Source organism: Setaria viridis, chromosome 9, assembly GCF_005286985.2.
Source record: "Setaria viridis chromosome 9, Setaria_viridis_v4.0, whole genome shotgun sequence".
NCBI classification, from domain to species: domain Eukaryota; kingdom Viridiplantae; phylum Streptophyta; class Magnoliopsida; order Poales; family Poaceae; genus Setaria; species Setaria viridis.
In genome coordinates, this window is record NC_048271.2 from 11,931,365 (window position 1) to 11,954,454 (window position 23,090).

The 23,090-nt window shown below is 44.4% G+C and overlaps 3 protein-coding genes and 1 long non-coding RNA gene across 4 annotated transcripts; 2 read left to right on the plus strand and 2 right to left on the minus strand.

Moving 5' to 3' along the window:
* Nucleotides 1–744: 744 nt before the first annotated feature.
* LOC117840810 (uncharacterized) lies at nucleotides 745–2,648 on the plus strand. The gene is made up of 2 exons (XR_011897305.1): nucleotides 745–1,799; nucleotides 1,881–2,648. It is a non-coding gene; the product is annotated as an uncharacterized lncRNA (long non-coding RNA).
* Nucleotides 2,649–4,498: 1,850 nt separating this feature from the next.
* Nucleotides 4,499–6,495, minus strand: LOC117836344 (zealexin A1 synthase). The gene is made up of 2 exons (XM_034715748.2): nucleotides 5,384–6,495; nucleotides 4,499–5,284 (listed from the first exon to the last, which is right to left on the minus strand). Exons 1-2 carry the CDS (start codon nucleotides 6,284–6,286, stop codon nucleotides 4,661–4,663), a joined length of 1,527 nt encoding a protein of 508 aa, XP_034571639.1. The 5' UTR covers nucleotides 6,287–6,495; the 3' UTR covers nucleotides 4,499–4,660.
* Nucleotides 6,496–7,858: 1,363 nt separating this feature from the next.
* Nucleotides 7,859–20,692, plus strand: LOC117836343 (DUF21 domain-containing protein At1g55930, chloroplastic). Its single transcript, XM_034715746.2, has 14 exons — nucleotides 7,859–8,612; nucleotides 12,224–12,321; nucleotides 12,424–12,517; nucleotides 12,614–12,696; nucleotides 12,786–12,884; nucleotides 13,770–13,851; nucleotides 15,078–15,217; nucleotides 15,293–15,371; nucleotides 15,482–15,545; nucleotides 15,743–15,834; nucleotides 16,953–17,018; nucleotides 18,130–18,246; nucleotides 18,586–18,765; nucleotides 19,575–20,692. Exons 1-14 carry the CDS (start codon nucleotides 8,058–8,060, stop codon nucleotides 19,842–19,844), a joined length of 2,019 nt encoding a protein of 672 aa, XP_034571637.1. The 5' UTR covers nucleotides 7,859–8,057; the 3' UTR covers nucleotides 19,845–20,692.
* On the minus strand, nucleotides 19,842–20,449 carry LOC117836345 (uncharacterized). The gene has a single exon (XM_034715749.2). It carries the CDS (start codon nucleotides 20,447–20,449, stop codon nucleotides 20,054–20,056), a length of 396 nt encoding a protein of 131 aa, XP_034571640.1. The 3' UTR covers nucleotides 19,842–20,053.
* Nucleotides 20,693–23,090: the final 2,398 nt, after the last annotated feature.

A 23,090-nucleotide genomic window follows, 5' to 3' on the forward strand; every position in this document is an offset into this window, starting at 1 on the left:
GCTTGTTTGGGACTGCTCTACTCCACAGGTTTTGTAGTTCCGCTCCAGATTCATCTTGCCAAACACCTCCAGCTCCAACTATACCAATTCTAGAAAAAAGATAGATCTGGGGGGCAACTCCAAGATTTTTCTGAAGCTCCTCAAAAGGTGCTCCCAAAAAACTAATTTCATACCTTCTCTTGAAGTTGGGTGGAAATTATCCACCAATGCCACTGTTTACACATAACGATTCGAGGGGAAAAAAAAAGCCTCGCGACTCCTGTTCCACCGCCGCCCCCTTCCTCGCGACTCCTGCTCCGTCGCCGCCCTCTCTCGCAACTCCTGTTCCGCCGCCATCTCCCCTTCCTCCGACCGTTCCACCCGCCAGCGCCCATGGCCAGGCGCGGCCTGGCCGACAGCATCCAATCTATGGCCCGCGCCGATGAAGAATTGGAGCACACCCTGGCCGGCGGCCTGGCTGGGGGCGGTTGTGGCCTGGCCGGTGGTGGTTGTGCCCAGGCCGGTAGCACCGAGTCCCTGGCCGGCTCTGACGCATTCCTTGAAGAGGCCTGGCCGGGGGCGGTCGTGTCCTGGGGGCCGGTGGCTGTGGCTTGGGCGCAGGCGGCCGTGGCCTGGCTGGTGGCGGTCGTGGCAAGGCCGACAGCACTGAGCCCCTAGCCGGCGCTGAGTCATTCGTCGAAGACGGCTTGGCCGGGTTCGGCCGTGGCCTGGGCGCGGGCGGTAGTGGCCTGGCCAAAGGTGGCCGTGGCCTGGGCAGGGGCAGCCACACCCTAGCTGAGGCTGACCCCGACCTTGAAGAGGCCGTTCTTGGTGTTGAAGATGCAAGTGTCGGCCATGGCCGTGGGAAGAAGCGGGCAGGAAGAGGCTGGGGCCAAGGACAGAGAAGAAGCCCTCGAAGGCAGCCAAGAAGAATGAAGAAGAGGAGGTATGTGAATTGTCCTTGAAGTGTAATTGCAACTCGTTTTCCCTTGCAATACCGTACCTTGAAATACCTCTTCTCATGGCATCTCTTACCATTGTGTGTGCACATTTGTCTAGCCCTAAGATGTTTATAGGCAGGCCAAATGAGAAAAATGCATGCTTTTCAGTGTTGAATGAAATAAGAACAAAGAAATTTACATGGATTATTATGATTACAATTACCTTCGTGATGTACTCTGTGTGGATACTCCTGTCTAAGCTTTCCGTAGACATTGCCTACAACATAAGTGTTGCTTCCAGGTTTGTTAGCTGTGCTAGGTACAATGTGATCGGTACTTTTTCAATAGTTATCGGAGGAAATTTTCAAAAAATAGTTCAACTATTGTTGGAATTGAAATGCTTGCTGTGTTTGAAATAAGGTTTGAAACTCTGCTTCTACCTTCATAAACATATCAATGTCAGCAAATATTTTTAGTCAAATTCTTTGCTCAAACCTTGGGGTCATATTTGTAATATTTGAACAATTGCTAGTGTTCGAAATAGTTGAAAATACATGTGATTATCATGGTTAGGAAAATATGATGGACTGGACTAACGTATACACTTCGATCGCTTGTAACTTGTTTGCAGAACAAGTTAAGAAATGCAATAGATTAAATACACATTTGAACTCTGTAGGCTATATCGAAGTGTTAAATAGGTTTTATCAGATGATAGGCATTTATCTTAGCAAGATGCAACTGAAAAACAAGTGGGATAAGTTGAAGACAAAATTATCAGAATGGAATAGATTAATGAAGAGGCAAACAGGAACAGGTTGGGACAGAATAGATGGTGTGATTGACATGGACGATGAGTGGTGGAGGAAGGCAAGGAAGGTGAGGATGTATTTTTTAAAAAAATTTCATGAATCATTCATACTCGTTACTAACACTATTTTCAATTTTTTTTCATTACAGGATATCCCAGGATGCGGCGGCTTTAGGACAAAACCTCTGCAAAATGTGGATGATTTGACAGTTATGTTTGGTGATATCATTAATGATGAAACGGATCATTGGAACCCTATGACTTTCAACCCTATCATACCCCAAAATCATGATACTCCTATTGATGTAGACAATGATGATGGTGAAAACCTTGATGGTGGTAGGGATGATATTCATGTGTCCCCAACAGAAGAAGACAATGGAGGTACTACTGGGAATGATATTGAGGAGGTGTCTCCATCCATTGACAATGGAAAAAGAAGATCGAGGGTTGTCATAGACAAAGGAAAGAAAGCAAAAACAGGTACAACACTTGTGATTCAAGAAAAATTGAGTGAGATAGCTGAACAAGCCAAGGCTTTCACATCAAGGAAGGGTGGCGATGTTACTGTTGAACAAGTAATGGACCTTGTCTTGGACTGTGGAGCGGGGTATGGTACTGATGAGCATTTCATTGCCACTGAGTTGTTTGTGAAGAAAGATCAATCATGACTCTTCCAACTAAAAACATTAGATTCGGTTGGCTTACGAGGAAGTTCAACGCCAAATATGGGAACTGAAGACCATCATTTGTGTTGTTGGATGTCCTTTTCATGTTATTTTTTTATGTCATTTGAACTTTATCACTTTTTGATTATTTGGACGCCATTTTCATGTTATTTTGTTAATGTCACTTGAACTTTGTCATCATTGAACCTTTTGTATTAATGTTAAAAATGGTGTACTTCATGATTGGTATATTTTGCTCTCATTTTTTAATGTGATATCTATGTCCTGTCTAGTCTAAATATATTCATGTCATTTTATTTCATAGTAAATTGCAGGTGTCCGTACCCCATGTACAAGCAAAAGATGATTGTTGTGGCTACTATGGTCCTTCACAGTTATATTCGTGAACATGGAGGTGAAGACATTGACTTTGATCGGTTTGATCGTGATCCTAACTACATACCTACTATCCCGGAAAGGTATAACAAATATGCAGTTTCTCCCTTGGCATTCGACCGGTCTACTTCGAATGCCAATGTTCCAACTATGGATGTATTTCATGATGAGTTGACCACCGCCTTTTCTCTTGCTTGGAACTAGTTAATGTTGGTGTGGTTAGTATTCCGTGTGCTATTTGTTACTTTTTGCATATATTGTGACTGAATTGCAACCGATTGTACCTATCTTAAATTAATGTTTTGGTATGCACTATGTGTGTACAGTTCCTTAAGCGTCAACCTAGCTGACAGAGAAACTGAGCTGACAGAGAAACTGATGGCAACCGATCATCCTTTTCCCATCAATAGGTATGTGCACCATGGTCCATGAAAATGTTTTTTTGGTTGCGATTGAATGGGCAACTTGGTCTTGATGGCAACCGATCATCTTTTTTCCATCAATGGGTATATACACATGGTCCATGAAAATGTTTTTTTGGTTGCGATTGAATGGGCAACCTGGTCTTGGTGCAAAGGTACAAAGATTAGACGCCAACGCTCACTGTTCCAGTCGCTAAATACCTCGTGCTGCTGCCATGTCCTGTAAGTCCATTGTCGTCTGGGTGTGGTATGAGCAGATGGCAACAGGCAGGTCTCCCTCAACGTACATAGTGATGATAGAAAAACTATCCAAGGGTAAGAGTGACTATTCCCACTAATTCCTACAATTCCTGGAGCTGAATTTGCATCCGGTAGCCAAATAGGTAGATAGCTCCCTATTTTCCTGAAGTAGAGCTAAAAAATGTAGAGTTGGTGGAGTGGAGCTGTTTTTTTAGAGCGGTCCCAAACAGGCTCTAATATCTAATATCCAGTGCATTTGCGTGTAAATCCAAACCCCGATACATAATGCTCATGCTCGGAGACAAAATGCTACTGTTGCAGCAACGTACTATTAGATGATCATCAATGTCTAAAGGACGTTGACATCTGGAAAAAAAACCGTTACAAGCAAGAACATTTGACAATTGTTCAATAAAAGAAATTGTGCAAACTTTCAGTATTTTCTGTTTGGATCTATCTGGAAAAAACGAACACAAGCATGATCTATGCACACGTCAAATATTTGACAATAGCCTACGCACGATCAAGATAGTGGTTGAATGACAATGCCTATTATTTGGTGGGGATATCCACAGATGGGACCTTGGTGGATACTAACCGGCCACGCTACCGCGTAAACAAAGAATTTAGGAGTACTAGCTCCTAGAAAACAACTGACCGCCATAGTGAATTTCAGGTGCAATCTTTGAATCTGCTAACAATTTTCTTGGGTAGATGTGAACTGGTAATACAGTTTAGTTTCAACTAAATTGGATTCTAACTTGGACATTGCATTGTGTCTATTTCTGTTGAGCCTCCATCTGTGGTCTTGAACTGCTGTTCATATAACCATTCCAATATTTGGTTTAAAACATAACTTGAACCTATCATGCTACGAAATTTCATTTGCTGCAAAGTAAGTGAAAACAAATTAAGGAAAAGCTAACAGTAGTATATATACTGCCTGATGAGATAGACCGTCTCATTTCATTCTTGTGCTCTCTCATTGGGTGAATATACAATTAATCAAAAGTGAAGCATTACAATAAAACAGAAAGCACAGGACCCAAAGTATGCATAAATTTATTTTCTTCTGATACAAACTGATACTACAATTACAGTTGCACTCTTTGTCGCAACAAAATAAGTAGCAATGATTCATTAACTATAGTTCACTTCCTCTAAAAGAGAACATACAGTTCACAACAGAAACAGATCAACGGATTAATTTGATATAACATTAATGTGAGGCTTAGCCTTCAGCCAGAGCCTCGACTTCTTTCTTAACGTTATACCAAACGCCTCTGCCATGTCAAGTTCTTCCATCTTCACACCATCAGGCAGCTCCCAATCAAAATGATAAAGAAGACTAGCGAGCAAGAGCTCCGTGTTGGCGAGTCCGAGTGTGATGCCAGGGCATATCCTCCTGCCTGCCCCAAACGGGGTGTACTCAAAGTGGGTGCCCTTGAAGTCGATGCTGCTACCATCAAATCTTTCCGGCCTGAATTCATCTCCGTCCTGCCAGAGCTTGCTGTCCCTTGCTATCGCCCAGACGTTCACAAACACCTTGGTTCCTTTTGGGATATCGTAGCCCATGACCTGACATGTCTGGCGGCACTCTCGGGGCAGCAAGAGTGGCACCGGAGCATGGAGCCTTAAGGTCTCCTTGATCACCAGATGCAGGTACCTTAACTTGACCATGTCACCTTCAGTTAACTTGTCCTGTCCTTTGAAGGTCTCCCTCAACTCTGCCTGGGCCTTGTGCATGACTCGCGGGTTCTTAACAAGCTCGGCCATTGCCCATACCAGCACGGTTGATGACGTCTCACTCCCGGCAGAAAATATGTCCTACAATACAATGATTGGAGATTTAATTTCCATTTGGTTCAAACTAAAGTTGAAGCAATTTACTCCTACAAGATAAATTGGAGGTAAAGCTGATCTTACGAAAATGACGGTGCTGACTATCTCGTTGGTGAGATCGAACTGCAGGCCACCTTCCCTCTGCAGCCTCAAGAGGACACCAAGAAGGTCATCCTCTCGCTCCGGCGTCGACGAGCCCTTGCGCTCCTGGATGATGCACTCAATGATACGGTACATGTTCTTCTGGCACCTCTCCATGTCCCTCGCGGCGGCGCTGAACCGGCGCACCAGCCGCGACGACGGGTACAGGTCGGCAAGGTTGAACCCGCCGGTGAGCCGCACGGCCTCATCGAGCTCGTGCAGGTACTCGTCCTGGTACTTGCACCGGTTGCCGATGGCCGTGCGCACGGCGATGTCGTTGATCGAGTGGCAGATCCCTTCGCTGAGATTGACGGGGCCGCCGCCGCACTCGCCGGAGACGGAGCGGAGGAGGTTCGCCACCTCCTCCTCCCGGACGGGGCGGAAGGAGAGCACGCGGCGCTGGCTGAAGAGCTCGAGCATGCACAGCTTGCGGAGCTCGCGCCAGCGCTCGTTGTAGTTGGAGAAGATGATGTCCTTGCCGCCGCAGCTGATGATGCCGATGGTGGCGCTCAGGTGGCGGCTGCAGAAGGCGAGGTCGTGGGTCTTCATCACCTCCCTGGCGGCCTCGGCGGAGGAGACCACCAGCGTGGGCACGGCGCCGAAGCGGAGCAGCATGAGCGGGCCGAACGTGCCGGACATCTCGAGCAGGGCCCGGTGAGGGAGGTCGCGGAAGCGCGAGAGGAGGAGGTGGTGCAGGCTGCCGATGAGCGGCAGCTGCCATGGCCCCGGGGGGAGGCGGAGCGCCGGTGGCTTTGTGCTGCGTGAGGGCGGCGCGATGTAGCTCCTGATGAGCTTGTGGAGGAGCACGAGGAAGAAGAAGGCAAGAAACGGGATCTTGATGTCCATTCTGCCAGGAAATATGGGAGAAGTTTGCAGCCAGCTCTTGTTGGGATCTCGATGAGCTAAAATATATAGAGTATAGCGAATTCTGCAAAAAAAAATATTGATGTAAAATCTAAATCTTCGCTCGCAAGCTGCGGCTGTTGCTGCAGCTGCACAGCGCAGCTACTCGACTGCAGGTTGCAGCTCATGCAGTTTCAGCTAAGAAACAACCATACAATTTTATCTTGAGGCATTAAAAAATTGCACAGCAATTCTGACCCGCGTGCTGCTACAGTTGCTTGACTCTCTATTGCGCCCACAGCCACAGTGCAATCATGCTCTTTTTTTAGGGGGTTTATGACTTTGTTATTCCCGCGACAGGTAATCCTTGGTGTCCAGGAGGAAATGTTTCATTTGTGCGTGTGCCTCGCGCGCCTTTAAGAAATCATTGTTCTGTTTTTTGTTGGGTAAGACAGCGACGGGCAACAACGTTATGGACGAAGCAGAGACGTCTGGGTTCTGGGAACACGCTAGCTGCTCGCCTGCTCCTACCATGCTTTGCTTGTTTTACGAGGTCTTGATCGATCTGCACCTTGAACGTACCAAGTAACACTTTTGCCTCTCTGCCTGATGTGATGATGTCCTCTTCTTGTTGTCACAAGCAGCTGTAAACCTTGCATGTGATCCATGGGCATTTCACCATATGCGTTGTTCCAAAAGTTTGATGGGCTCTTCTTGTTCCCGGCATGGATTCGTGCTCTTCTTCGACCGTGTAGCTAGGTTCGTAGTAATTCTAAATTATCTATTTTCATCATTGCTAATACTTTAATATATTATGTTAAGGTATATATATGCATGATGTGTCTCATCACGTAGACTATTTATACATGTATGGGAGGAAGCAATGAAAAATATTAATTTTCATGTTACACATAATATATGGAGGTGCGATGTGAAAGTGAAAAAAATATAAATGTAGATGAAAAAGTATATAAAGTAATTACTAATTAAAAGTCAATCACAATTGGATAAGGATAAGTACACATCTATATGAGTATTGTATTAGAATATTAAATCACGAGAGAATCATTAGTAAACAATTTTGATTATTAGTTAGGAATCTAATTTATAAATAACTCCATAATATAATGGCTTTTAAAATTATTGTGTGGGAGCATGGTTGATGGATTAGTTTTACCTAAGTAACATGGTAGGGGTTTCCAGACTGCTGGTGCATTTTACTCTACGTAGGGATTGTTAGGCTTGAGCAAGAGCCTGGATCTTCAGGCTTAGTAAAAAAAATGTACAAGCAGCGGGTAAAGCCGACCCATTAGAATTCTTTTTAGGAAGAGCTGACCCAGATATATGCAGGGGAATTCCACAGCTAGTGTGGGGCTGTGGGCTGACAATGAGAAGCCCAGCCAAACAGTCAGCCCAGCCCCCACCGGGAATCTTTTGCATTTTTCTCCGTCATGAAGTTGGAATCTTTTCCATTTTTCTCCGTCATGAATTGGACTCGCTGGCGATATCTGGCCAGAGCGGGCATTGATTCATCGAGTGGTGGCAGCTGGTAGGGCCCATCCGCGCAGTTGGCTTGGCGTGGCCGCTCTTGCTCGTGCGCGCACCGGCCGCCCCACCTCCATCCCCATGGTGGATTGGTGGTGCTGGTGGCAGGCATCATTCCCCCTTCCTCCCCCCCCTCGCCCACGGCCACCCACCACGCACCGCCCCTCCCGTTGCCTAGTCGGCTAGTCCCCCCATCCCCGCGCCGCCACAGCCGCCGTCGAGGGGCGCCATGCCCGCCGCGCCTTCCGCGACCTCGCTGCTGCTGGGCGGCGGCAGGCTCCCGCGGTTCCAGTTCCAGTCCCTCCGCGCCCCCACCAAGCCGCCCTTCTTCCGCGGCCCCGCCTCCTCCCCGCCCGTCCCGCTCCGCCGATGCTGCACCTGCGCGAGGCCCCGCCCGCTGGCCCCCGTCTCCACCTCCGCGCTCCCCGTGCCGGTGACGGCCGCTCCTCCCCCGCCGGGGGTGGAGGATGGCTGGAGGGGAGCGGCGGCCGCGGCCGTCAGGAGGGTGGCGGTGGCGGTGGCGTGCGGGGCGCTCGCCGCGGCGTGGTGCCGTCGGGCAATGGCCGTGGGGGCCGCGGCGGCGGCGGGAGCGGGGGCCGGGGCGCCGGGGGCGGTGGAGGCGGCTGCGGGGTTTGGAGGGGTGGCGCTTCGCGGGGGGTGGCCCAGGGTGCTGCAGGTTCTGCAGCTGATCAAGGAACAGGGCCTGGTCCTGGCCGCGCTGCTCGGCCTCTCTGCCTTCTTCTCCATGGCAGAGACTTCTATCACGACGCTATGGCCTTGGAAGGTGCGTGCCCCAAGTCTGCCGAGACCCATTTTCTTACATTCGTGTTGTTGGCGTTGTAATTAGTGTGCAGACGCGAAATGATTCATACTGCTCGTTTTGCAATCAGTTTAGTTCCCTGGTTTCGGAGGTAGGATATTGACAGATTTTGAAGACATAGGTGGCAGGTTGGTGTCAGGGTGGTGGTGTTGCTAAGGAGGGGATGCTGCAGAGACTAGAGATGGAGTTCCTGATAGGTGATTGGCTAGGGGAGGGTCTTACGTGCACCTTGTATGTGCTACTATACTCATTACACTTGGATGATTATGCAATCACCTTACATGACTAGGCAGTGGGTTGGAGGTAGTACAATGATGCCTGACGGGCATTTGTGGACGAACTGAGGAAACAGATACTAATTTATGGTGGGTGAGGGTGAATGGGTTGAGGGTGGGGTAGCAGAACGTCACCAAACAAAGAAGAGGGGATATGACTAGCGATTTTTTATGTTGAAGTTGTCATGCTCATCCTGCTTCAGCATTGATGTAATCTAGGGCGTGAGTTTATATTGAAGAATGATGTCATTGCGGGAAGTTGTGCCGGCAGTTATGGAGAAAATATTATGTTTTCATTTTATTTTATTTTTGGGAGGGTTATCACTGAGAGATAAGTGCACTGCAGTGAGGGCCTTCATATATGATGATCAGTGTGTGCAGGGGCTTCAGCGACATCCTGTGCTAGTGATATATAGGCAAATTTGGCTGGGATTTGTGAAAGGAAAGGGATCGGTATTTTGAAATTAGGAGTTACTGGCACTGGTATTGTAATACCAGTCCCAAGAACTTTATAGATTTATATGCCTCACACCCTAATCTCAGCAACTGGTTGGGTATTTCTGGCTCATAAATAAATAAAAATACACATTTCCATCCCTTAATATAGCATTAGCATATCTGTGGCTCCATACATGATCTCAACATTGGTACTCCTGTAGTCCTGTTACTATCAATGAAAGTGCAGTGTCTCTTTCTATTCATGTTCATCAAAATTTTAATTCTTCAAAAGCTCCAAACAGAACTATTGATGTTAATTTTTTTGTTGGATTAGGTTCGCATGTTGAATGTGCATATATTTTTGGTGGAGCTTTTTTGTCCGGGGACAGGATTTAAGATTTAGGTTTAGTGCCATTTTTTCATCGAAGTTTAACCTAAGATTCAAGTTTAATGAATTTTATTTTGTTAAGCTTCAACCGTTCGCCGTAAAATATTAGCATACTGAAATGACTAAAATATTATAGTTTCGTGCCTGACACAGTCTCTTCATAATAGCACACGTGGGTTTTAATTTGATTTTATGAGATAATTTTCAATTGAATGATGCTTGATGTTCAAAACCTAGTATAAGAATAATAAAACTTGCAACTCTATAATGTATTACAGGTGCAACTCTCTTGGTATTCCATTTGCAGAGGTGACCAAGTTGCATACTCCTTTTCTTCTTTGCTGCTCTGCATTTATATATTTCTCAAAAATTGTTCAGAAGTTACCACCCCAAGGCTCAAGGCCTAATGCTCATAGCCCTGGCTGTGAGCCCACGCCTTTTCATGTCGACAATCTTCTCCAGCAGCTGCTTCACCTGCACCATCTCCTCCGAGGTCGGCTGGTTTGACCACTCGGGCATTGTAATTGGGGTGTATCCGGTACGCGGCGGGAGCTCGGGCTTCTGATTGGCGATTGTAAACCATTCCTTGTGCCAGCCCTTGTTGGATTCCTTCAACTCGAGGTCGAAGTATTCCTGCACCCTCTTCGGCCGTAGCGAAAATCCACAACCCCCAATCACTCGTGGCTTCCCCTTGGTCGACACAGATTTCAACTGATATTTCCACATATCGAAATGTGTGTGTGTGGGGGGGGGGATGCCCAAGTACGCCTCGCATAGATGAATGAAGACGGCGATATCCAAAATCGAGTTGGGATTGAGATATACCAGTTCGATCTTGTAGTAGTTGAGAAGACCTTGGAAGAAATCACCGGTCGGGATCCCAAATCTGTGCTCAAAGAAGGATGCGAAGACCACTGTCTTTGTCTTGTCCTCACTGGGGAACTCTTGCCCGGCGGTCGCCTTCCACTGGAGCAGCACCTTGGGCCCGAGGAGGCCCCGATCGACGAGCGCCTGGATGCGCTCCTCCATCATCACGGATTTCGCCCAGACTGAGGATGGATCCGATGCCTGTGCTTGGGCCATGTCCTCGGTTTCTACTCCTTGCGATTTGGATCTAGTAACCGCAAGGCTCTTGATCCGCATACGGCGGCGCGGCTGCTGCCTTGGGTGGCGGCGGAGGAATGCGTGCGAGCAGATTGGAAAGCACGGCGGCGCGGCCTAGGGTTCACGGATTCGGCAGCGGTGTGCTCCGTGGACTGCGGCGGCGGCGACGCGAGTGTGGCTAGTGGAAATGAAAATGGAACCGCGCCCCTTGGGCTTTTGAAGACGACGGCGTAACCTAGCGACGGAATCTGCGGGTTTTCCGTTATTGCAGCGCCCGCGTTGGACGGAATTTGCGGGCTTTCCATTATTGCGGCACACGCGCTGGACGGAGTCCACGGGTTTTCCGTTATGGTTTTCACGGCGTGCCTCCGTGGCTCGGGGGCTGGGCACTTACTTCTGGTCGGCGTGCCTCCGTGGCTCCGCCTATCCTTGTGCTCGGGCACTAGGACCTGCTTCTGGGATTATTTTTTTCTTCCTTTTTGACCATTGGACCGATTATACTAATTGCTTCAATGCTCGGGGGCTACTCCATATGGAGTGCGTTTTGCGACACCTTCTATGTCCTTCGCTTCGACCTACTGGATGCCCAACATCCATCAACTCGGCACTCGACTTCGCTCTGCGCGTATGGCTTGAATTTTCCTTTTTTTGGAGCACTGCGCAACCTCTCCGTCACTATGACGCCATCACAGCTTAGTCGACCACATTTCAAGCTTCGCCTACACATCGCTCGGGGGCTTGAGGGATATGGGTACCCCATGGGTCCCCACCGACCAGGATACTATCCTGGTCGGTTCTGACAAGTGGGCCTGCCCGACTAGAACGTGCGGGCCAAGGACGTGAAGATACTTGGAGCACAAGTCAAGGAGGTCGGGCGATTCAAATCAGCTAGGATATTGCGGGATACTTGTTGTAATCCAACTCAGATTGCTTTCTATGTAACAACCGACTAGATTAGATTCAAACTGACTTGTAACTCTAGGTCATCAGCCTATATAAGGCGGCCAAGGGCGCCTCCTTAGGGCACCTCATATCATACCAGCAATACAATCCAGCACAACACAGGACGTAGGGTATTACTCTCCGGAGGCCCGAACCTGTCTAAACCCTCGTGTTCTCGTGATCACCTTCGAGTTCTTGGTCTCGCAATCCTCCCTGCCTACAAATCAACCACTTGGGTAACCCCCTGGTGGACTGCCGGGCTACTAAATCCGACAAGCTAGTTAGCCTCAGTTCAGACATTAAGGCATCGCCATGCTTGTCTACTACCTGTGTAGGGTTTTTAGAACACCGTTCTCAAACCTTTCTTGCTGATGGTACCCTTTTCACATAGCGACTGCATGCTGAGACTTTGCTTTTTCTTCCATCAGGTTCGTGAACTAGCTGAAAAGGAACCTGAGAATGGTGTTTTCAAAATGCTCCGAAGTGATGTCACTCGCTTCCTGACAACCATTCTCATTGGCACAACGTAATCCTTGCCATTTCTAATTTGTGCATCACTACTGCAGTTTTACTTTACTAACCTCATTCAGTACTTTTCATCTGATCGGGCATATTTTGTATTAGATAGTGTGGTCAACATTGGCGCAACAGCAATTGTTACTGAGGCAGCAACAGCAATGTTTGGTGAAGCAGGTGTCAGTGCAGCAACAGGTGTCATGACTGTATGTCCCTTGTCTCATACTTGTCTTCTACAGTTCTACTCCTGCACAAAGTGTTCCTTAATCCATCGAACTATGGATCCTGCTTTTTTTTTTCAGGTTGCCATTTTACTTCTTACTGAAATCACTCCCAAAAGTGTTGCAGTCCATAATGCCACAGAGGTTGCTAGGTTTGTGGTAAGGTGAGAGATATCAAGTTTAACTTAGTTTCAAAACATGTTTTATTCACAATGTACTGAATACTGTCTGTGTATTTGTTGGGATATGCCAGACCAGTCGCATGGCTTTCGCTGATCCTGTATCCAGTTGGGCGGATTGTTACTTTTCTGTCAATGGGAATGCTTAAGATTCTAGGCCTGAAAGGGAGAAGGTACACATATTACTCATTCTTGATCAGCTTGTCAATTAAAACATAAATTGCCTCTTTCGTAAATAATTTCCAACTCAATCAGCCCATGTTGCGTATAGTTTAGATCCCCCATTAGTTAAGATAAAATATGCTTTCAAGACTTAATTGATTCAAGGTACAAGAACCACATGAAACCCATTTTCTGTTTGGTTCTTCCTAGTAGTTTCAATGAAGTCTTACAAAGACTTACAAGAGCTTGTGGCTTGCTCTGAGTGGTAGTTATATGTAACTAGGGAAGCACATTGATTGAACTTTTCCCAAATAAAACCTGCACCTGTTTTCTTCAACAAATAGGATTAAACTTGTGCAATGCTAGGATTCTAATACAAATGAAATGCTACAATGTGAGCTGGATTAACTTTAGTTTGTATTGAATGACTGTTGTTGAGTGCTAGTTATAATTTCTAAATTTCTATGATTAGCAAAATAATGCAGGTTCTACATTTTAAAGCAATAGATGACAGTAGGTTAGCATGGCATAATTCCAATTCCAATAGTTGCATATTTTATTTTATTGTTCGTGATGGATCTAATTGTATGTGAATTTGCTAGAATTGAATTTTAGTAATTACTTTCCATATAATTTAATTGATAAGTGAATATAGTACCTGTTCATATATTAATCCAATACACGTTTATATTCTAGTTTTTATATTCCTGAAAAAATCCCTGCGCAATTGGCTTGCTGTATTTTTGAATTCAGTACACATGTATATGTTAGATAAGGATGTAGTTTTGTTTCATATTTAATTTTTTTTTACGAAATTTCAAGCTGTTACTGTGGTGGATATATCTTTCTCAAAAACCAGTTCTGAATCTTGTGCATCATATCACTTATTTCCTCAGTGAACCATACGTTACTGAAGATGAACTGAAATTAATGTTACGAGGAGCAGAGTTGAGTGGTGCAATTGCAGAAGATGAACAGGTTAGAAAATAATTTGTTGTCCTGTGCAATCTGCGCAACCCTTCACTTACATTTTTTGTCATTCTTTCCAAACCTGAATACCTCCTTAAATAGAGTGAGTTCTGGATATTTCAGGAAATTACCGAGTAACTAATATTTTTTCGCGTGATTTCAACTGTTAAATTAATGTATGTGCACCATTTCATCACATAAATCCAGAAATTTGAAAGTGAATGTCAGTTCAATATGAACTTTAAGGCCATATTGTTACACAATAGGATCTTGTGCCTTGGTATTTTATTACCACACTTTAGTGACTGTTATCCAGGACAGATATTTTGATTTTTGGAGGGCCTTTCAGTGGCTATCCCACTTGTTAAAGCCTTTGCAGGCAACATTCCAGTTCATTCACATTCGATTGGAGGCAGTCATTCTGCATAGCTTTTGATCTTAATTATTCTTCGGAATTGGGATAACTGGTACCGTAGCATGGCAACACAGAAGTACAAATTTATATGAGTATATCAAAGAACTATACTGAAAGAAATTGCAATGTAAAGCTGCATATTTGTATGCAATGTATAGCAAAACTAAAGACTTGGTTATGCCTTGTCACCTGGGTGGTGACTAGGCGACAAGTTGTATCTAAGTTGCCACAAGAGCCTAGTATGCCTTGTTGTCTAGACAACGCCCTAAGATCAAATTGTCACCAGCTAAAATTTTAGCTGCTGAAATCAGTAGTTTTGTGATACATAAATATACTATGTTTGTAGTTTTGTTATACAACTTGTTAATTCTTAAGTTTCATGAAGTACAGACTTAATTTGTTCTGTGATATATTCTTAAATATGTAGTTTTATGTAGGTTTTTCTTAGCAAAAACAGTAAGGGAAGTCCCCTACTGTGGTATATATGTTAATAAGAAAGTAAAAGAAAAGGGTAAAACTGTACAAAGCCTAATTGGGCCGAGGTTTATGAAGAAAAGGAAAAGAAGATAAAACAGCTGCTATTTTCGATACTTTTCCCAAACTATGTGTAGTTTTGCGGAATTCCTCTAGTTTCTATTATACACCCCAGCCCAAATACACACACAAAAAAGAAAGGCACATTTTTTGTGTACATTATTTATGTGCCTAGAACCTACTACTGTGTTATTCTACTATGAATTGCTGATTCCTACCTGCTTTTGCAGAACACTTTAATAGCTATTCTTGATCTGCTAAAATCAACACCTGAGTCTTTTAACAGGATATGATCGAGAATGTCCTGGAAATTAAAGATACACATGTGAGGGAAGTAATGACGCCTTTGGTCGATGTAGTTGCAATTGATGCTGTCGCAACACTTATTGATTTCAAAAATCTGTGGGAAATTCATCAGTACTCTAGGTATTGCTTGCTATGACTTGACACATGTATTTTCAAGTCTTCTTGTTGACATCTACTGATATTTATTATTTCCAGAGTCCCTGTTTTTGAGGAGCGCATAGATAATATCGTCGGAATTGCATATGCAATGGACATGCTTGAATACGTTGAAGAGGTCTGCCTCTTGTTTTTCATTTCATCTAGAAACTTAATCACAGTGACTCATATTTGAGTTGCATGATGTATTTCTAAAGGAAAAGTAAAAGATGCATTTTGCTTTTGAAGGTTGAAAAGTTGAAGGAAATCACTGTTAAGGAAATCGCACATATGCCTACATACTTTGTTCCAGGTAATTATTTGCAAAGTTTTTGGAAGCAGGTCTCATGATAAACTTAAAAACAGGCATCTTCAGTATTTTGCAGAATTGAACGTTTTTCCAGTGACTTATAGCTATCACAGTTATTAATTTAATTGTTCTTGCTTCCTTATGTTTCCTCCCATCTACACATGTCATGGATGTAAAATATAACCTGTTTCATTTGGCAGATTCAATGTCTGTTTGGAACCTATTAAGAGAGTTCAGGATCAGGCAGGTTCATATGGCAGTGGTCCTCAATGAATATGGTGGGACTATTGGTGTATGTCCCTATGAAACCCATCCTTTATGTTTTTTATTTTTATTACAAACTGAACAAAATTCAGTACTCGTTAATGATTATAATTATCTATTTCATCCAACATGTCTAGTTGCTTGATGATACTTTAAATTAATTGTTTCCACTGATGACATACAGTGAGCTTCACCACTGTTTAATAAAACCAGTTTTGTGAGTAGTTTTAACTTTTAAGTTGTAACTTCCAATCATTTTGATAGTTAGTCTAGTTAATCTTTGCTGGATGCTATTCAGTACCTGGCGATACTTTGATGGCCATTTATTGACATCGCCTCCTGGCTTTGATTCCAGTAATAGCCATGTCTGCAATGCAAGCATGCGATCTGATGCTTAGGGTGATCTTGCTGTGTACTGTAGGAAGTTAAGCCAACCCCTTCAAAAGGGATAGCATATCTTCTTCTTTAAAGAAGGAACTGGCTTGTCTCTCCTCTCTAATCTTAAGCTCTTTTATGCCATTCTATACTCTACTTCCCACTTCCAGTATCCTAAACCACTTCAAGTCATTCTATCTGTTCTTCCTCTGTGTGGTAGTTATGCTATTGTGTACTAACAACATCTATGGCATATGTAATAGTAAACATATACCTTAACTAGTTTGCTTGGTGTGCTCCCTAGAAAATATACCCCCCTAGAAAATTGTAAAAACTGAAAAGAATAAATTAATGGCTTTTTTCCTGTTAATATTATATGCTCCACAGTAAGCATTCATTGGGGTCTCACAATTTGTTGGCAGTAGTTGATGGGTAATTACCATCTTTTTATTGCACTTGCAACTGTAAAGATAATTCTTTAGGTTACTCTGTTCACATGACTCATGCTCACTAGTAAAGGTTTGGAAATGAATGGGCAATTCCATATTTCAGATACTACTCATGAACTTTCTTTGTCTACGCATGCCATGTGTGAGATACATCTTGGAGCAATTACCCTTTTTTAGTTTCTTGTAGCAATATCTATGCAACCACTTGCAGCAACTAAGTCCTATTGTGTTCTGAAAATGTTGATCAAGAACAGCATGTAATTTCATATGTTTCTCGTTACACGGGAACTGCTTTCTGACCTCTGGCAAAAAAACAATGCAGATTGTAACACTAGAAGATGTTGTGGAAGAAATAGTTGGTGAAATCTTTGATGAGAATGATTCAAAGGTGAATTTTTCAAGAATTTTTCTGTTCAAATTGTGCAAGTGGATGTTCAGTGCCGATCATCTACATGCTATTATTTTGCATTTACTTTTAAAAGAATATCCCTTTCTTTTTACTTATTGTTCCCTTTATGCCTTGTAATTATCATTCTTACTAAAAATCAGCTCTAATAAACTTCCGAAATTTAGCATACCAAATATACTTAGCGATACCAAATAAAAAACTAAGGCAAATCACATGGTCAAATTTTGCTGCTGGACATCTTTTAGGTGTGGTCTTTACAATTTTGCAGAAGTTTCCAAAAGAAAGTCCCAACTCCCATCGAGTTTGGGGTACCTAGAGACATAACCCAACATGAGCCACCAGCAAGAGGGGAAAGAACTTGTATAATACCAGTGTCCTTTGGCAAAGATCACACCATTTTCTTATACACCCTAGCGGTTTTCTCTTGGTTTTCATCTCCATATGAGTGTCTGGGTTTTCATGTTGGCTCACCAAGCCTATTACAACCCTCCCCCTTCTGTGTTTGGGACCCCTCCTCATTTACCTGGGCTTGGGACCAGCTATGTTGAAATAGCACAGGCAGAGTCTGAAATCAAATGAGAACAAAACCTGAGAAGAGACATGCAGCGAGGACTGTTGTATTGTCAACTTCCAAAGAGCTCTGTGACTGTTTGCCAACTTTTGTGCCCTTGGTATCCTTATCCTTGCATTTTTTTTAGAAGTTTGAATCATTGCGGGTCATAACCAGGGTTCGGAAGTCAGAACCGGTTTGGTTATTGGCCAGCACTGATTTGCAGGAAATCAAGTGGGAACTATTTATCTGGTGTCCTGAATCTATATTGAGAGATATGGTATGCTGGGAATTAACTGGACTTTTAAAGATTCATTCTGAATTGGCCATAACCCTGCTAACTAGCATCAGTTTGATATTGAAACTATCAGATTCAATATTGTACCTCTCTAAGTTTAGTCCGGAATCAGCTGCTTCCCACCTATTTTCTGCATCATAGTCAAAAGTCAGAATAAAGGATTTGTCCATGTGACAAACTAGTTGCTATTTGCTTTGGCAGTCTCTCAATTCCTTCTGCTACTCTATCTTTTATCCTTTCAGGAGGAAATCCAGAAGAAAACAGGTTATATAGTAAGGCGGGAAGATGGAACATTTGATGTTGATGCAAATACATCAATAGATCAACTATCTGAAGAGCTTGGTATTAAAATACCAGAGGTAGTGTTTCACATTAGATCTATGTTTTCTCTACAGTAGCTATGCCTTCCCTTGGCCATAAAAATGTGTATTTATAATACTGGACATGGATGGTCATTGAAATGCAACTTTTGTCATCAAATACACTGTATTTCTAGAATGCAATACAGATATAGCATTATGGATGTATTTTTCGACGAAAATGTAGAGTTAATATTTAGGTCAATATAAATATTCTCAAATGTTCTTTAGTAGAATATGCCCTTGGCAGTCATCATATGGTGTCTCTGTAGTTTTCTCGTGGTTCTTTCTTTTAGATTGATTGATATGCTGAGACACTTGGAAACCATCTATTTGCAGGGCCATCACTATGAGACGGTATCTGGTTTTGTCTGTGCATCTTTTGGCTATATTCCAGAAGAAGGTGCGAAAATGCTTGTGATTCTTGAAAAGGATTACAGAGAAGAAAATGTGGAATATCAGGAGGAAGGTTCTGATCGCCAAGATGATAGAGAAAAAACTCAAGCTTATGAACTTGAGGTAATAACCATAATCCGTTGTCTACTCTGTTTGCTCGGAGTTGTGGTACCAGGTCATCAGTACCGCAATGTAGCTAGCATTATGAGATTATCTTGTTACCGCTACAAATATTCCACTAGAAACTTGCTAGTGTAGCTGATATTGTGAGTTCATAATTTAAAAAAATTTACTTAAAGCTTCATGTTTCCTTGTTAGATGCAATGCCCTAAAACATGTTTGGTAAAAGTTGAAACAACTTTCCCACTAGAAACATTTTTCCATATATACTTAAGAAGTGTTGCCTAGGAGATTTTGTCTATAATAAATTTTCAGAAGGACCTGGACTGGCCACATTGATTTAGGATATTTATCATACCAAGAAGTAAGAACCTGCTGCTATATTCTATTATTCAACATTGTTCTGCATGCTTGGATCGTGCATATAAAATTACAAAATACTCAGAAGGTTACTGAAACACGTGTACTCTCCACTTAGGTGATGTACTACTCTTGTATCTGTACAGGCTTTCATTTGAAACTGGAGAAAATATTTAAGACAAAAACTAACCGATGAAAAAAATCACTGCTAAATTGAGAACACATACAGGTGGTTGTTTCAGTAAATTTGGCCTTGCACAATACCTTAATTAGTGATGCAACTCCCATTTTCCAGAAGCTTTTTTTACAGTTCACATGAAATGTTGCAGCCCTAGAAACCCAGAGCGTTGGACCTCACTCTTTTCTATCTATATTGTAGAGTGATAGATCAATTATTTTCATTTCTGTAGCCGTTTTTACTGGCTTTTTAACTTACCTGGCCTCTCTTGCAGATACTGGAAGGTAATGCAAGGAAGGTGGGTAAAGTCCTGTTCAAGCCAATAAGCAGTGAGTGTGTAGATGTGGATGACAAGGGGGTGAACCGTCTGATTTCCAAGAAGATCATCAAACGGAAGAAGAAAGACTCTGGTGATCCCTGCAACAGTGATGACGACGAGTGTCCAGACATTACAGAGAATGGCTGCCCTGCAGAGATACTCTCACATTCGGATGATAACAGTGCCGAATTGGAAGATGCAAGCAGTTCTAGTGCAAAAAGATGACCAGAAAACAACTCCCAAGACCATCTTACTACGGGTAATAATTACAGCTCACCATCACCCCTCCTAATACCCCTTGTTACAACAGAAGAGAGAAACATAGTAGTAGGCTACCAAAAAAACAGCGAGGGCAACACTGATGAGACTGGCAAGGTTAACAGCAGCTTAGGGCGTTGCAGCATTTGTTTTCCAGTAGCAGTAGCAGCAGCAGTCTAGAGGTGCAGCGAGGTGTCGACGTCGACTTCACCAGGGACATGCTTGGAGTTGTAGGTCTTACTAGGCCACAGTTCCACCGCAATGGGGTCGCCGCGGAGCTGGAAGCTTTTGCATTCGCAGGCAGTGGTCGGCACGGCCGGGAATAAGGCGGCTGCGGTGACAGCGGTGTCGCGCAGGGGCCTGCACGGGTAGAGCAGCTCCGGGTGGAAGAACCACTTGACTGGCATCTCCCTCTGGGCGGCGGTGGCGGTGGCAGCGGGGCGGGGAGCGAGCACGTGGAGAAGCCTCTCCTCCCGCTTCTCCCTGATCCTCTCCAGCTCCCTGAACCGCTGCTGCAGCAGCGCGATGGAGGAGGAGAACGTCACCTGGCCGTCGCTGCTCTGCACCCCCATGATGGCTGAGAAGTGAGAAGAGCCGAGCTCAGCTCAGGAACAGCTGCTCCCTCTGAGTTTCCCGTTTGTGTGTGTACGTGTGTGTCTGTCTACTTCGCCGGGTGTGTGTGGGGTTTGTTGTTCGATGAGGGGGTGGTCGTGGGCATGTGCGTATTTATAAGCCGCAAAGTTTTGTCACGGCGCAGTTCGTCGCCTTGTGGTCGTCTTGCAAGCTGTGGGGCGTAATTCTTCTTTCTTCCATCATGTGATGCCGTGCTATCTGCTATGCTTTTTTCCCCCCTGTAAGACTGCTATCAGCTATGTTATGGGCTGATTGGAAAACGCTACGCTACACCGCTATATGAGAGAGAATCTGGGAGGGGAAGGGAATGTCACGTCGCCCGAGAAAGGAAGTGGGAGGCGTGCAGGTGAGAGAGAGTCCAAGGAAGCGGGGCCGCGCGGACGCTTGCGCTTGTTGCGTTCCCGCGGGCGGGAATCGCCTTGTGTGGGGGGGGCTGGCCATGATTGCGCCCCCTGTTTGTCTGTCACCTTTTTTCCTGCGCTCCTCGCACCCACTATTTCACTTGTGCGCTGCTGCAGTCTAGCCTGCCTGCGGCAGGGCAGGGGAGACGGCCGCATGCCATGCCCTGCCGCTTACTCTGTTCCAATTCCCTCTCTGTAATCGAACGTCTGAACGGGCAGATGGATGCTGCACGCTTTTCTATAGTGGCGTCGCTGGGGCTCGGTACTACTGCCTCGGTTGGTTTCTAGTAGGACCTGTAGTGTCTTCTTTGAAAAAGAAAGCAAGTATGGTGTAGGGTTAGCAACTGTGGCGAACCTGCCACGCCACAGAAGCGCTAGAAATCGAGCGGCACTTTCAGGTGTGGCAACTGTGCGCTCCATGAGCCCATGTCTTCGATCGGCTGTGTGAACGTGTTCGCGGGTCTGGGAGCAGAAAGTCCGCGTTGAACTTTGCTTCTTTTGGTCTTGACTGACTGGAGCGTCGAACGATCCGGGTGCCAGTGCTTGCTAGCACGTGGTGTAAATTGGAGTAGCGTCTCGGGGGGAAAAGGAGTGACACTGAAACGGCGTGTTGCTTTAAACATTCAGAAAAGTTGATCGATCGGTGTTCCTTCAAGAGCACGTAAACAGTCAATGGATCAGTAACAGCTCTTTCACGGGATTGGGATGCGTGAACAGTCATCGAGATATTGTTACAAATAATTGCTGTTTTCTAAGGGGGAAAAAACTAGAAAGAGAGCTGCCAATTGTGTACTAGAAAGAAGCACTGACTTATTAGTAGTACAATGGCCTCAAAGGGGGCAAGGCAACAAAGCAATCACAACAACCACAACAATGGCAAGAGAAACTATCTAATGCGGCTGATCAGCCAGACAGCCACGCTAGAAACGCGCAGCACAATCTACCACACCACCCCGCGGTCTTTGCTCTAGGCTTGCCACCGAGAAGGGTATGGAAAAAACCAATCTTGTTCATACTCAAATTCAAATATATATTATCCAATCCTCATCCTCCCCGTTCTCACCCATATCCAATGGATAATTAATTTTATACTAGATACTATGTATATCTAATGGATAGATTGTACCCTTCCTATACCCTACCCTTCCCATTTCTAATGGGTATATAATTTTCTACGCCTTCCCATTTGAGCTGGATGTGGATTTGGGTATGAATTATGAATACACAGCAACAGGTCTACTTTGCTCCACTGGCGTCCATCCCACCACCACACCCACCGTTGTTATTCCCTCCATCCCAAAATATAGTTGTTTTGATTTTTTTTTAATATATTGCTTTTGCTATGCATCTAAGGCCCGTTTGGATAATATCTGGTAGCTGATTTTATGGATGTTTGGTGCCTTTTATGCCCTTGATGAGGATGGGAGTTCTACTCAATTGTGTGGGCAAAATGGTAATTTTGCTGTCCAGTAGCTGCTGGAAGCTAACCCACTCCATCTCCTAGGATTTTGAGAATCATAACATCTAGCTTCTGGAATCTCCACTAGAATCGGGTCAATTTGGAAGCTGGTCAGCTCCCTGCTTTTGGATTCTCAAAATCTGACTATGTCCAAACAGCCCTAAATATAAGTCATGTCTAAATACATAGTAAAAATTATGCATCTAAAAATTCTAAAACGACCTACATTTTAACAATAACCGATCACCGTGTGCAAGCTGCAGCTTCATTATCCCTGTAGGGCGAAGTCACGTTATCTCTCCCTGGTGCATGTAAAATTGTAATTTACCATTAATTAGGCTCAAAATTACCATATAATCCTAGGAAAATTTAGGAGTCCCTTAAGCAGTGCACCACGTGGCTTCGCTGCACCGTCGGTCTCTGTCGTCGTTGCTACCAAAGGTTATAAGTGAAACCCGAGACTACAACAGAATCTTGTAAAACTTCATAGTCAGGTCAATCCGCGCATTGTTTTTTATGAATTTTTTTGGAGCGTACTTAATTTAGAGTAAATTACACAAGACGCAATGTATTGGAGCTATATATATTGTTCATTTGCATAAGGTTTAAGCATTTGTTGCACCTTGCACCATGGTTTTAGTTCAAAGAATTCTACCTTTTGCACCACATGTATAAGCTTCGAGAGTGGCCTTTGACCTCACAAGTATGCTGGCGTTAAAA